The sequence below is a fragment of the Pongo abelii genome, chromosome 2, assembly GCF_028885655.2.
Source record: "Pongo abelii isolate AG06213 chromosome 2, NHGRI_mPonAbe1-v2.0_pri, whole genome shotgun sequence".
NCBI classification, from domain to species: domain Eukaryota; kingdom Metazoa; phylum Chordata; class Mammalia; order Primates; family Hominidae; genus Pongo; species Pongo abelii.
In genome coordinates, this window is record NC_085928.1 from 103,229,081 (window position 1) to 103,245,545 (window position 16,465).

General features: G+C 40.8%; 1 protein-coding gene across 11 annotated transcripts in view; it reads right to left on the bottom strand.

Annotated features, from left to right (window-relative positions):
* The window catches only part of DOCK3 (dedicator of cytokinesis 3), a 735,525-nt gene that overhangs the window by 189,768 nt on the left and 529,292 nt on the right, over window positions 1-16,465 (bottom strand). For all 11 annotated transcript variants that reach the window (XR_008523281.1, XR_008523280.2, XM_024244830.2 and 8 more), the window contains one exon: window positions 1,291-1,379. Coding sequence is in view for 9 of the 11 variants with exons in the window: in XM_024244830.2 (XP_024100598.1) it covers window positions 1,291-1,379 (89 nt within the window). In the remaining 2 variants the exon portion in view is untranslated. The remainder of the gene's footprint in view (window positions 1-1,290; window positions 1,380-16,465) is intronic.

Here is a 16,465-nt window from a genome sequence, read left to right on the forward strand (position 1 = left end):
AATACTCTCTACATGTTTTAATCACATTATGTCCCAAGAACGTGTAGTCAAGGGCACCTCTTTATAAATCAAATAAATAAATAAAGCAAAGAACATGACAAATATTGATGTGAATGGTAGTTTCCCAAATTGCTAGTAACTTTCCTATATTTTCAAAACAAAATTTTATTTGTCTCTTGCTTTAGCCTAGATTTAGCACACTGCATGGAGCTACTTGGCATCCAGGCACATGTATAAGGGAATACTGTCATTTAAAAATAGTGAGAGGCTCTGAGATATCCCCCAAACCCCCACTAGGGTTTTAGAGGAATCAAGTTGTTACAACTGAAGGTCTCAATCTTGGCAGCCTCTGGTGTGGATCTCCTCTAAGGATCCTCCTAGTTGAGTATCTGCTCACCCCAACAGAGAAAAAACAAAGTTTTCTACAACATGTACTACTCTTTAGAAACTGCTTGCCCCTCAGTGACTTTACACTGTCATTTAAGGACAACTTATAATTTCCAACAGGTCTATGAAAGTTAAAACAAAGAGGATTATGTAAAAGAGGTTATAAAATGATTTAGAGGTAAAAACTGTCAGGAGTAACCTGGTTCTGCATAAATTAGATAGCTATCTGCAGGGGTCTATAAAGGCACATAGGCTTTTAAATAATGCTTCTAATTTAATCAAGCATTAATGTTGAACTTAGAAAACAATATAATATGTAGAACTGCACTGAGATTATATAGAAATTATTTAAACAGAGTTTTTACAGAAAGGAAGGGAAAAGGAAAAGAAGAGGTTGAGCTAAGATGAAGCTTCTTTGAAATAAAGATTTTCCATTCTAGTTTCAGAATGACTGATACTGGCAGACTAATCACTGATTCTCATTATGGTCAGTCTTTCAGGAATAGAAAGAGAAGTGTGTGATGTCTGTATCTATATAGATATCTAGCTGTATATATAGAGAGGTATTTATTTGGCTGAGTATAATCTTTGTTGAGGCAAACATAGACTTCATAATGTAACAAACCCTGCAACATTTTTGCTCGCTCTGGATTTGAATTGGAACTCAAGTTACCTATCAACACATATGGAACTCATCATAGAAAAAACAGAAAATGTATTTTGGTCAGCAGATATTAGGGAAGGCCTCAAATTATTACAAAAAGAATGAGTAGGAAATGCCTGGGCAGGAGAATAAATGTCTGTAGGGAATACAGCAGCCAATCTGCACCAACCAACCGAAGTGCTGTATGATTAGCAACTACAAATGCAACACAAAATGTTCTAGTCAGAGAAGTACCTCACCATGGCTGGCGCTGGGGGCAGAGTACTTGGCACTGGACTTTCGGATGATGTTCTCGTGGATCTGGGACCACTCACTCTCGTTGTTGCACCTATAACAGAAGGACAGGTGTTATGGTACTCAAGTATTTTAAACACCTGGTCTGATGTTCCAATGTGTAACACTTAAGTTCAAAGGGAAAAGGATCCCTCACTTTCCTAAAAAAATGATGTTCTGTTTTACTAAATTAAACAAGGCTCATTTCCTATTAAGCAGAAAAGACATACTTGGGCAAAGGATAGAAACTCTAAAATGAATCCCTACAAACATTTAATTGGCAAAATTCCTCCTCTCAGAAGTAACACTATCCCACATGAAAAGTTGTTTCTTTTCTAGCACCCGTTGCATGCATGCGCACAGACATATAAACAGGCCCCAGAGGAAAGAAAGTTCCTGATAGAGGAAAAACATCTCCTCTCAACAAGTACTACTGTTTAGAAACTGCTACGGCATTGGTTTTTTACTGTCATACAACTGTCATTATGACTGGCCGCAATGGAAAGCCCTGCTAAGATAAAAGCAATGTTGATACTATTTGCATGAAGCTATGTTTTAACCAGACCAAGTTAAGAAAAGCTTGTGAGAGCAGTGGGCTTGATTTACCACGAAGTCTTCTGTGGTCAGGGGGAAGGAGGACTTAGCAGACAAAGCTGGATGCCTAAATGTGTAAGAATAAAATTTCTTCCTAGGAATAAAGCTCCTTCCTAGGAACTATGGGATTGAGACAAAATAATGGAGGAATAACAGTGCATTTCTCTTACATTCTGATGTTTTAGTGTCTTCCTTCTAAAGGCCAATTCCCGGAGAACTGCAACCACATAACCATTTGGAACAAAGTTTAGGAACAGAGACTAGGAATTCCTTATCCTAGTACAGACACCTTGATAAAACAGTTGGAAAAAGATGAGGGTAATCTCTTGAAAATTCCATTTGACACTTAGGGAGTTCCCACAGCCCTGGTTCTACCCTGTCCCCTGTTGGTTAGGAAGGTATGGATCTACCTATCCCAGAAAACAGGACCCATGCAAAAAGGAGAACCCATGGAACTTTCCATGGATTACTCAGATGTGTCCAGTTCAGCATGGCCACTTCCAGGAGGAGACCCCAGTAAGAGTTATAGAATGTGCCATCCAATAGTATGAAGCATTTCAGGTGTCTAAATAAAAAGGGTTGGAATAGAGGCCACTCAGAGATAAAGGAGGTCAGTTACTAGCTTCATTAATTGTTACCCAGTCAGTGGCTCTTTGGACTCCTTGGCCATAAAAATATATCTCATTTACTCAGAGCTGTTGTGATGAATGGTTAAAGGAGGTTCTCACAGCCCAGGGCTCTCAGAATAACTTTCTGCCTATAGAATTTCTTCCAAACAAGTAAAGAGGGAAGAGTATCCTTTAAAACAATCTCTTGTGATTTAGCAACTTAGCAGGAAATTAAAGCCTTGAAAATTACCTCCCCAAATGGATGGGGTAATTTCAGTTTTTCTCCAATAAAATACTCACTGGTACCTTGGTGGTATGGTGGAGCTGGAGCTTTGTTAGTCATACCAACAGTGGCAATCTGTATTATTTCACTCACGTCTACCCCTCCACCCAACACATACAATTCATTTGCTAGACAACTGACAGCCTGTTCCTGCCATTCCTCTCCCCTTGCATACCCCTTACGTATTTGTGACCTTCACAGCTCTGCCTTCAGCCCATTTCCTTCTTACCCTACAAGCCTTCCTGGGCAATCTCACCCATTCCCATAGCTTCAACCACTGCCAGAGGCTGCCAAGCTCCAAAGCATTGCCTCCAGCCCAGACTCATCCTAAGCTCCTGATCTACATGGCCAAGAAAATTCATTTCTCCCCAACCTGGCTGTACCCAGAGATGCCCTCTCACTGAGAAGAACTCAGTAGTTCACTATACCCTTCCAGCATTCACCATATCCTACAGATTTTGCAATCATAAAATCTCACATTTGACCTCTCCTCTTCATTGTCTTGGTTTGGTCATTATCATCTCTCTTCTGGACCACTATAATAATCTTCTAATGGGCCTTTTACACATCTTGCTTTCCAGAATGTCAATTTGGTCACATGGCTACCCTTCTTAATGCCCGTCACAGGTTAGAGGTCAAACTTTTCAGCAAGTCACTTAAGGCAGTCTCATCAGGGTCCTCTCTGACCTCTCCAGATCTCTTTTACATTGAAAAAGCCTACACAGACTCTACTTTATTAAATTGTATTTCTTGCCTTTCTTTCCCCGTCTTTTTTTTTTTTTTTAAAGGATTCAGTTCAATATTGCCTTTTCTATGAATCCTTTCCAGCTTGCTCTATTATTCTCCATTCTCAACATCCCTACCTTAGACCTGACCACTACTTCTTTTGGGTCTTCACTGAATTCTGATTTCTAGAAGAATACCTATTATATTTTAGGGCACCTATCTGTCACTTCACTCGACTGCAAGTCCTTAGATGATAAGGACTGTGTCTTGCTAATCATCTCCACCACGTAGCAAAACTTGTAGCACATAATAAGTGCTTAATATAATATTTGTTGAATAAATAAATGGAATAATTGCCAAGGTCAATTGGTTCTTATAGCTTAAATGTTGCTAATTAAAACTTTGCCATCATTCTGCATCAGAATTACATTACACTAAAGGCAGATATTGAGGAAAACATTCTGCATTACGGTCATCCTATGAAATCATTACTAGATTTATCTTAAGAGGAAAACAGTAAAAGAGCAGTGAAAACAATCACATTTCTGGGGAAAGTAAAGGAAAAATGAATGGCCATATTTGTGCCTATTAGAGTCAAGGAGGATGGGAGCACCAGTGGCTGGAAGTATGCTTGAAAGAAACTCCTGGTAGCTCCAAAGGAAAGATTGTTTGAAATCAAATGTCATGCACATTCATTTGCAGACTGCCAAGAGTGAACTCTCGAAATTTTGCAGTCTACTCATGACTGGCTATAAAAAAGATTTAGCTTTGCAGAACTGCCAAGTTATTGTTACAAAGGCATCAATTTACCTTCAATTACCAAGGCTTCTTTTTATTCTCTTAATACAGCACTTGCTTTCAAATACTATATGCTGTTAACAATGAATTCTTTCTTTCTATCTGTCTATCGACTGATCTATACAGGGTCTCACTGTCGCCCAGGCTGGAGTGCAGTGGTACAATCACTGCTCACTGCAGGCTTCACCTCCCCAGGCTCAGGTGATCCCCCACCTCAGTCTCCAGAGTACCTGGGACCACAGGCACACACCACCATGCCGAGCTAATTTTTGTCTTTTTTTTTTTTTGTAGAGATAAGGTTTCACCATGTTGCCCAGGCTGGTCTCAAACTCCTGAACTCAAACGATCCTCCCACCTTAGCCTCTCAAAGTGCTAAGATTACAGTCATGAGCCACCACACCTGGACCAATTGTTCAGTTTTTAAAATTATTCTCTTTAGTCCTAACCCCATAAGAGTCTTCATCATTTTATGCCTCTTTATCTTACTCTTCCATTCTTTTTGCAGCATCCTCATGTTATACCTGATGTAGTTATTAAAGGCATATTTAGGTAAAATTGCTTTCTAAATCCTTAAACCTCATACTGTGGTGATAGATGTGCACCTTCTTTTTCTTTTTTTTCTTTTATTGAGTCGGAGTCTCCCTCTGTTGCCCAGGCTGGAGTGCAATGGCACAACTTCGGGTCACTGCAACCTCCACCTCCCTGGTTTCAAGCGATTCTCATGCCTCAGCCTCCTGAGTAGCTGGGATTACAGGCACCCGCTGCCACACCTGGCTAATTTTTGTATTTTTAGTAGAGACAGGCTTTCACCATGTTGTCCAGGCTGGTCTTGAACCCCTGACCTCAAGTGATCCGCCTGACTCAGCCTCCCAAAGTGCTAGGATTACAGGCGTGAGCCACTACGCACAGCCTAGATGTGCACCTTCTAAAGCTATTCTTACTCACAATTCCTTAGTTTGAATTAGTATAAAGAGCAAGTGGGTTTTCAAACCCACAGAAATGCACACAGATTGTATTAGTCATAGTCTCACTAGCTCCATCCCTCCCTTTCCCTTTTTTTTTTTTTTTTTGGTGAAGCTACAAATGACCTGTCAGTGAATGATAAATAATATCACATTCAAAAGGAACCCCACTGCTCTGTATCCTCTGCTCTAAGAGGCCCAAGTGGCTCTGTTGTAGTCTCTGTCACTCTTTGACTTGAAGTTAGTGGGAGATCCCTAGGAAGATGTTGGGACATCCTGGAAGCGGGAAAATGAGGCCAGACCCGTCTGCTCTTCCCTGCTGGGTTTTGTCACCTCGCAAATGGTGTTCAAAGAATTGTTCCTGAATCTCAGAACAAGGAGGTAAAGAGAACAGAGTGAAAAGCACCTGTGGTTAAGCAGTTCGGCAGGTGTGCAAGGTGCAGAAGCAGGTTCACCAAGAGGTGGATAACTTTCCTGAGTCTATTTGCTTCTCCAACTTCCCCTGACATCTCATCCCTGAAGTGTCTGAGGAGCAAGGCATCATTTTGAAACGTAGCCTTTGGCAGACTGCTTGCTGTCCTGCAGCCCAGTAGTGCCAGGACTGAGGCATGACAGAAACTCAAGCTGTCGCTACTGGGACTGGGGAGTATGCTGGAAGCATAACTACAGCCAGAGCTAAGGAGCAAGCAAGGCATGGGGTGAAGCTGCTGGTTCTGAGAAGCGAGTGCCACCAGGATGGAGACTGGGATGCAAGTGGGGTAAAATTTGCCTCTGGGACTTGATCACCAGCTGGGTGGGGCTCCTGCAGCTGAGGTGGGCTACCCCTGCCAGGGCCAGGGAGCAAGCCCCATTGGGACTAGGGTGTGAGGAATGTGCATTCCCACCCGCTGGCCCAGGCTCTGGTCACCGAGAATGACCCCACCCTCTATTGTGACAGGGTGTTAGCACAGCTGCTAACACCCCTCACCTGAGCACTCCACCTGGGGCCTGCGGAGTGCCCTGTCCATGACGGCTGGTGCTGTTCTCACCATTCGAAGGTCTGAGAACGAGCCTACCTAGTCCAGCTTCACTCTCTGCTCTGTGACAGAGAACACAGACCAGGGTCCTGGCAAATACCCAACCCAACCACTTTGGGCACCTGAGTACTTCCCCTAAACTCCTGGCTGCTATCACCTCATCTGGCACCTGCCTGCACGTGCCACCCGAGTTCCTGGAGACTGGGCTACCCAGCCCATTAGAGCCACCATCTACATCAACACACATCACTCAGGACCCAGAGAGTTGTCCCACTACCGCTACTGCTATCATTCATGCCATGTAGCTGCCCAGGAACCTGAGAATCTGCCCACTTGTACAATCCACCACTGCCACTACCAGCATCTGAGCAAGCCATGTGGAGGCCCACCAACTGACCCACCAATAATTGCCAACATGGCTGCCAGTGTACACTGCCCAGTGACACTATCACTGGCCCACCTGGCATCCTAGTCCCCAGCACAACTTCCCCACAGGCTTAACTAACAACTGTACCACAACCTATCCAGAAAATCACAGATGCCACTAATGCTGTTTACAGCCAAAGAAATCATACAGAGATGACACTACTGCACACACCAGAGTCAAAGCCAAAGTACCCTACCCAACCAACACCATAGATACATCTTTAGGAAAAGCTCTTTCCCTACTAAAGTAAATTCAAAAACAGGAAGAAGTGACTGTTACTCCAGATGCACAGATTTCAATGTAATGACACAGGAAACATGAAAAAGCAAGGAAATGTGACACTTCCAAAGGAACATAATAAGTATCCAAAAATAGATCTTAATCCAAGAAATTTTTGAAATCCCAGATAAAGAATTCAAAATTTTGATTTTACAGAAGCTCAGTGAAATACAAGCGAATTCAGAAAAACAATTCAGGATATGAATGAGAAATTTACCAAAGACATAGTTTTTTAAAGTACCAGATAGAAATTCTGCAATTGAAGAATTCACTATAGGAACTACAAATTACAGTTGAAAGCTTCTGCAATAGACTAGAATAGGCAGAAGAATCTCAGAACATGAATACAAATCTTTTGAAATAATCCTGTCAGATAAAAATAAAGAAAAAGGAATAAAAAAGACTGAGAAAAGCCTTTGTGACAATTAAATATTAAAATTATCAATATCCACAAGTTCAAAGAGACAAAGACAGGATTGGAAAATGTATTTAACCAAACAAAAATGAAAACACCTCAAGTCTAGCAAGAGATTTAGACATTTCAGATACAAGAGACTCAGCAATCCCCAGGAAAATACAATGCAAAAAGGTCGTCTCCACAGCACATTATAGTTAGACTGCTTAAAATCAAAGATGAAGAGGAAATCCCAAAAACAGCAAGAGATAATCAACTATTCACATATTCAGAGGCCAGAAGAGAATGGGATAATATATTTAAATAACTAAAAGAAAAAAGTCTGGCCAAATGCAGTGGCTAATGCCTGTAATCACAGCACTTTGGGAGGCTGAGGCAGGAGGCCTACTTGAGTCCAGGTGTTTGAGAACAGCCTACGCAGCATGAGAAGAACCAATCTTCGAAAAAAGAAAAATTAGCTGGGCATGGTGAAGTGTGCCTGAAGTCTTAGCAACATGGGAGGCTGAGGCAGGAAGATTGCTTGAGCCTGGGAAGTTGAGGCTGCAGTGAGCTGTATTTACACCACTACACTCCCACCTGGGTGACAGAGTGAGACCTTGTCTCAAAAAAAACAAAAAAAACAAAAAAAAAAGGAAGAATAAAAGAAAAAAAATCTGACAGCTAAGAATGCTATACACACAAAATTATCCTTCATAAGTGAAAGAGAAATAAAATCTTTTCCAGACAAGCAAATGCTAAGGGAATTCATTGCTCCTGGACTGGCCCTACAAAAAAATTCTCATGAGAGTCCTAAATCTGGAAGTCAAAGGATGACATTTACCAAGATGAAAATACACAAAATGGCCAGGCACAGTGGCTCAGGCCTGTAATCCCAGAACTTTGGGAGGCCGAGGCGGGCAGATCACCTGAGGTCAGGAGTTTGAGACTAGCCTGGCCAACATGGTGAAATCCCATCTCCACTAAAAATACAAAAAAATTAGCTGAGTGGGACGGCACGCATCTGTAATCCCAGCTACTTGGGAGGCTGTGGCAGGAGAATCACTTGAACCCAGGAAGTGGAGGCTGCAGTGAGCCGAGATCTCACCACTGCACTCCAGCCTGGGTGACAGAGCAAGACTCTGTCTCAAAAAAACAAAAAAAGAAAAGAAAACACACAAAAATATAAATCTCTTTGGCAAAATAATCACACGGAGAAAGAGAAAGAACTTAAATGGTACCATTGCAGAAGTCCAGCAAACCACAACAACCAGTAAAAGAAAAAGGAACCAATTATATAAAAAAGTCAGAAAACAATTAATAAATGACAGAAACAAAGCACCACATATCAATAATGACACTGATCATAAATAGATTAAATTTTCCACTTTGCAGATACAGAATGGCTGAATGGATTTTTAAAAACCCACAATCCATTTGCTGTTTACAAAAAACTCGGGCCAGGCGCAGTGGCTCATGCCTGTAATCCCAGCACTTTGGGAGGCCAAGGTGGGCGGATCATGAGGTCAAGAGATCGAGACCATCCTGGCCAACATGGTGAAACCCCGTCTCTACTAAAAATACAAAAAAATTAGCTGGGTGTGGTGGCGCATGCCTGTAGTCCCAGCTACTTGGGAGGCTGAGGCAAGAGAATCACTTGAACTCAGGAGGCAGAGGTTGCAGTGAACCGAGATCGCACCATTGCACTCCAGCCTGGTGACAGAGCGAGACTCTGTCTCAAAAAAAAAAAGATATTCACCTTAGCAGTAAAGACACATACAGACTGAAAATGAAAATAAAGAAATGAAAACAAGATATTCTCTGCAAATAGAAACCAAAAGCGAGTAGGGATAACTATATTTATACTAGAGAAAACAGACTTTAAGTCAAGAACAGTAAAAAGAAACAAACAAGGTCATTATATAATGATAAAGGGATCAATCCAGCAAGATGATAAAAAATTCTAAATATATATGTAACCAACATTGGAACACCTGGATTCATAAAGAAAATATCATTAAAGCTAAAGAGAGAGATAAACTGCAAAACAATAATAGTTGGGGACTTCAACATTCCACTCTCAGCATCTAGACAAAAAAATCTAGATAATCTAGACAAAAAAATCAACAAAGAAACATTGGATTTAAGTTGCACTTTAGACCCAATGGAGCTAACTGACATTTCAGAACATTCTACCCAACGACTGCAGAATATACATTCTTTTCATCAGCACAAAGAACATTCTCCAGTATAGACCAAATGTTAGGCCACAAAACAAGCCTCAACTCACTTAAAAAAATCAAAATCATATCAAGTATCTTCTCAAACCGCAATGGAATAAAACTAGAAATCAAAGCCAAGAGGAACTTTGGAAACTATATAAATACATATAAATTAAACAACATACTCCTAAATGACCACTGGGTCAACAAGGACATTAAGATGGAAATAAAAAAAAATCTCAAAATAAACGAAAACAGGAACACAACATACCAAAACCTGTAGGACATAGTAAAAGCAGTGCTAAGAGGGAATTTTATAGTAATAAATGCCTACATAAAATAGTTGACAGATTACAAATTAACAATCTAACAATGTATCTCAAGGAACTAAAAAAGCAAGAACAAACGAAACCCAAAATTAGCAGAAGAAAAGAGCAAAATGAAATAGAGACTGAAGAAAAACAAAACAAAGGATCAACAAAATGAAAAGTTGGTTCTTCAAAAAGATAAAACTGATAAACTGCTAGCTAGACTAACCAAGAAAAAAAAAAAAAAAGAGAGAAGCCCCAAATAAACAAAATCAGAAAAAACAAAGAAGACACTACAACTGATACTACAGAAATGCAAAGAATCATTAGAGACTATTATAAACAACTATATGCTGACAAACTGAAACACCTAGAGAAAATAAATAAATTCCTGGAAACCTACAACCTATCAAGATTGAATTGGAAAGAAAGAAAAACCCTGAACAGACCAATAATGCATAGCAAGATTATATCAGTAATTAAAAAGCCTCCTGAGAAAGAAAAGCTCAGAACCAGATGGATACACAGCCAAATTCTACCAAACATAAAAAGAACTAATACCAATTGTCTTGAAACTACTTCAAAAATTGAAGAGGACAGAATTCTCTCTAACTCATCCTACAAGATCATCACTACTCTGATACCAAAACCAGGTAAGAACGCAACAACAACAACAAAAACTATATGCCAATATCCCTGGTAAACACAGATGCTAACATCCTAAACAAAATACTAGCAAACCCAATCTAAGAGCCAATCAAAAAGTTAATACATTATGATCAAGTTGCATTTATACCAGGGATTCAAAAATGGTTCAACATAAGTAAATCAATAAACATGATACATCAAATCAACAGAATAAAGGACAAAAATCATATGATTATCTCAACAAATGTAGAAGAAAATTTGATACAATTCAACATCCCTTCATGACAAAAACTCTCACAAAACTAGGCATAGAAAGAGCATATCTGAAAATAATAAAGGCCACATACAACAAACCTGTAACTACCATCACACTGAATAGGGAAATATCTGAAAGCCTATCCTCTAAGAACTGGAACAAGACAAAGTTATCCACCTTCACCACTCCTATTCAATACTGTACTGAAAGTCCTAGCCAGAGCAATCAGGCAAGAGAAAAAAACTAACAGGCATCCAAGTTGGATGAGATAGCCTGAGTTAGCTAGTAGACTTCTGTGAAGTCCCCTGTGATGCAGAATCAGGAATGGCTTCCCTTGGTTCAAGCTGGAGACTGGGAATGACCACAAGGCTGGGCACCTGACTCCTGCACTTGTAACTACTGCTCACTTCCCATTTGCCCCTGGTTCTCGCCAAGAGAATTCATCCCCACTCAAGATTACATCACAAATTTCAGATGGGAGCTTCTCTCAACCTATGACTGCTGCCTGAGTTAGCTAGCAGACTTCTGTGAGGTCTCCTGTGATGTAGAATGAGGAATGGTTTCCCTTGATCCAAGCTGAAGACTGGGAATGCTCACAAAGTTCTTTCTCTGCTGCTCCTACTTTTTTATTCTTCACCACTCCCTAAATAGTTCTAGTGCTGGGTGGGGTTAAGGCCTTCCTCTGTGGGCTGAATTGTGAGGCATTGGCATCTGTGTTTATCAGGGATATTGACCTGTTAGTTTTCTTTTTTTCTTGTGGAGTTATTACCTGGTTTTGCTATCAGGGTGGTGATGATCTTGTAGGATGAGTTACAGAGAGTTCTGTCCTCTTCAATTTTTTTGGAACAAGCAGAAGAATGCAACAGGACCCCTATTTCTCACCATATACCAAAAAAATCAACTCATAATGGATTAAAGACTTAAACATAAGACCTGAAACTATAAACATAATAGAAGTTTGAAAACCTAGGGAAAACGCTGCTGGACATTGGTCTAGGCAAAAAGTTTAAGATCTCCAAAGGCAACACAAACAAAAATAGACAACTGGTAGTATATTAAACTAAAAAGCTTCTGCACAGCAAAAGGGGATGTTGTGTAAGTAGTTTGGAAATATTTTTCCCTTTCAACAGGTTGTCTGTTTACTCTAGCAAACCAGAAGCAAACCTGAGTAAACAGACAACCTGTTGAATGGGAAAAATATTTCCAAACTACTTGTACAACAAGGGACGAATATTTCCAAACTACTTATACAACAAGGGACTAATATTCAGAGTCGACAAGGAACTCAAACAACTCAGCAGGAAAAACAAGCTAATAATCCCATAAAAAGTGGGCAAAGAGTTTTTGTATTTTTTCCTCCCAAGATGGCAGATTGGAGGTAGTGTCAGCATGTCTCTTCCACTTGGAAAGACAATAGTGCGTAGAGATTCACACTGAACTTTTTTTCGAGAAGCAACACAAGAACTGAACAGGGAAGCTTAAAGAAACCACAGGCCCTTTAAAAGAAGTGGCAAGCTGCAAATTCTATCATGAGGCAGGTATAATTGACACCAAATCCCCAGAGTGTGAGGTGGGGAGACACTGCCTCTAGGATATACAACACCACTGGGAAACTGGCAATTCAGCCCACAGGGGAAGGCCTTAATCCTACCCAGCGCTGGAACTGATTTAGGGAGTAGTGAAGAATATAAAAGTAGGAGCAGCAGGGAAAGAGCCTTGTGAGCATTCCCAGTCTTCAGCTTGGACCAAGCGAAGCCATTCCTCATTCTACATCACAGGGGACCTCACAGAAGTCTGCTAGGTAACTCAGGCAGTAGTCTCAGGTTAACAGATGCTCCCAACTGAAATTTGTGATATAATCTTGAGTGGAGATAAACTCCCTTGCCCAGAACCAGGGGACAAGCGGGAAGTGTGCTGTAGCTAGGAGTGCAGGAGCCAAATGCCCCAGCTTTGTGGGAGTGGACTGGGAGGGGTATAGTGTGAAAGCCCTGATTGCTGTCTCCACAGGGAAGATTTATAGCCTGGGGCAGTTTCGAGTTCTGAGTGTAGACAGCCTGGAACTTAGCTAGCTGCTACTAATGGATCACTGCAGGTGTGAGACCTGCCTTGCCAACTGTGTGAGAGCTGGGTAGGGCTTACTCTCACCTACTACTTTCCATTCCCTCTGCAATCTCTTCTGTGCAGCAGAGGCAGCAACCTTCCTCCATGGAACATTACCTCAGTGGCCAGTAAACCACCCGCAGAGGTGGTGATCTCCACAGAGATCTCTGTGATCTCCATAGAGGCCAGTGCTTGCCCTGCAAGTGGAGAGCCAGGGTGTGGACCTACCTGACCCAGCTCCCACCTGGCTTTGTCCCTCCATCCACCCTGGTAGCATAACACAAAGAACAGAAACTTTTGGGAGCTCTCTAGCCCCACCCCTCACCTGAGAAACCAGAATACCTCTCCTGGGTAACATAAGGCAAGCACAAATCCCACTGCTACTACAGCAAGTGGTGCTCTTTTCCTAGTGCCATCTCCTAGCTGGGAGGCCAAATGACATAGTTCATTGCAGAATCTGCAGATAGAATAACACTGTGTCCAGAAAGGAGAAAACTTGTATGTTACCTCAGGTATTACCATTGCCTGCACCACCCCGGCTAACCAGGAGGTCCTGAGCCTGTCCCAGTGACCAGTTCGTTACTACTATAACTGGCATCTGAGAAAGTCAACACGCTAAGGCTATTTATAACCAAGGAATCTCACAGAGTTTACATCACTCCTCTGCCACCCCTATCAGGGCTGGTGCTGATAGCTGCTAGTGGGAGACTTAAGGACAGGTCATATCACTGGATCTCTTGCATAGGTTCACCAGCACCAGCCTGCAGTATGGCAGTCCCACTGGGCAGCTAGACCCAGAGAGCAGTAGCATTCACAGCAATCTGGCTCTAAGGGACTCCTACTCTTAAGGAAAGGGGGAGTACATCACATCAAGGGAATACCCTCTGGGACAAAAGAATCCAGATGGCAGGCCTTGAGTCTCAGATTTTTCCAATGGTGGGAAGTTTCCTTCAGCAGAGGCACAGTTGAAGTGCTGGGCTTAGTGGGGAAAGTCTGTGGCTGTACCCCAACAGTCAGAAAGCCCTTGCGCTTGTGAAGCGTCCTGAGAAGGATACATCTTTTCCCCCTCATCACCACTGCAGACACATTTGAGGCTTCTCCCATGTGAGCTGGGTGTGAGTGTACCTATTGAAAGCCTTTCTGGAATGTGGTGAAAAGGGAATGCTTATACACTGCTGGTGGGATTAGTACAACTTCTATGGAAAACAGTATGGGGATGTCTTAAAGAACTAAAAGTAGATCTACCATTTCATCAAAAAATTCCACAACTGGGTATTTACCCAGAGGAAAAGAAGTCAATATACCAAAAAGACACCTGCGTATGTAAGTTTATTGCAGTACAATTAACAACTGCAAAGATATGGAACCAACCTAAGTGCCCATAAACCAATGAGTGGGTAAAGAAAATGTAGTATATATACACCATGGGATACTACTTGGCTAAAAAAGAAATGAAATAATGTCTTTTGCAGAAACTTGGATGGAGCTAAAGCCCTTATTGTAAGTGAAGTAACTCAGGAATGAGAAACCAAATACTGTATGTTCTTACTTATAAGTGGGACCTAAGCTTTGGTATGCAAAGGCATAAGGAGTAATATAATGAACTTTAGAGACTCAGAAAGGGGAGGGTGGGAGAGAGATGAGGAATAAAAAATCTACACATTGGATACAATGTACACTACTCAGGTGATGGGTGCACAAAAATCTGACTTCACCACTATATAATTCATCCACGTAACCCAAAACCACCTGTATCTCAAAAACTATTGAAATAAAAAAAATAGTGAGCAAAGAATCTGAACAGAATTTCTCAAAAGAAAACATACAAATGGTCAACAGATAAATGTAAAAATGTTCAACATCACTAATCATCAGGCAAATGTAAATCAAAACCACAATGAGCTATCATTTTATCCCAGTCAGAAAAAGAAAAAAATAACAGATGTTTGCATGGATGCAGAGAAAAGGGAACTCTTATACACTACTGGTGGGAATGTAAACTAGTACAGCCACTATGGAAAACAGTATGGAGATTTCTCAAAAAACTAAAAACAGAATTATCATTTGATCCAGCAATCCCACTACTGACTGTCTACCCAAAGAAAAAGAAATCAATATATCAAAGGGATATCTGAACTCACATGTTTATTGCAGCACTATTCACAATAGCAAAGATATGGAATCAATCTAAGTGTTCAATGAAAGAACTGATAAGAAAAGAAAATGTGATACACACACCCACACCCCCACATCCTCCGACACAAAATACTATTCAGCCATTGAAAAGAATAAAATCATGTTACCTTTAGTAACATGGATAGAACCAGAGGTCATTGTTTTAAATGAAATGAGGCACTTTTCTCACTTACATGTGGGAACTAAAACATTTGATCACATGGATGTACAGAATGGAAAGATAAATAACAGAAGCTGGGAGGAGTGAGTAGCAGGGAGAAAGCTGATGAAGACAACTGGATTAAAGGATACAAACACACAGTAAGGAGGATAAAATTCAATGTTTGAGAGTTGAGTAGATTCACTATATTTAACAAAAATGTATTGCACTTGTGTGGTGGACATCCTAAATACCCTGACTTGACCACTATGCATTATATACATGTAATGAAATTCCTCATGTACCTCATACATTTGTAGAAATAAAATAAAACCTACATCATTTTAAAAAACAATTACTATGTTTAACCCATGCTGTCTTCAGTGAAACCTACTTAAATAATATTGTTTTAGCCTTACAATGTTTAGCATATTTAATAAACTTCATTTACTCTTAGAATAACATTAATTCTCTGCTTTCCACTTGGTACTAACGTGCCTCCAAGATATGAGGGCATCTTATGAAGAAACTTTAAAAAATGAAAATAGTTTAAAATACAAATGAGAAAAAAGGAGCACAAAAGACTATGTTGAGCATTTCTCTAGGGAACAGATAAAGAAAGGAAGGCTCCATTGTTCATCCTGAGTCTAGCTCTTTCCTCTAATAGCTTGTAAGTTACTAATGCCCACTCTGCCCACATTCTCTACCACAATCATATTACATGAAGGCACATCTTGAGAAATCATTCTGTACTATAGTCACTGTATTAGTCTGTTTTCACGCTGCTGATAAAGACATACCCCAAACTGGGCAATTTACAAAAGAAAGAGGTTAATTGGACTCACAGTTTCATGTGGCTGGGGAGGCCTCACAATCATGGTGGAAGGCAAGGAGGAGCAAGTCATATCTTACAAGTATGGCAGCAGGCAAAAAAAAAAAAAAAAAAGCTTGTGCAGAGAAACTCCCGTTTTTTAAAACCATCAGATCTCAAGAGACCCATTCATGAGAACAGCACAAGAAAGACCTGCCCCTATGATTCAATCATCTCCCACCGGGTCCCTCACACAATATGTGGGAATTATGAGAGCTACAAGATGAGATTTGGGTGGGGACACAGAGCCAAACCATATCATTCTATCCTTGGCTCCTCCAAAATCTCATATCTTCACATTTCAAAACCAACCATGC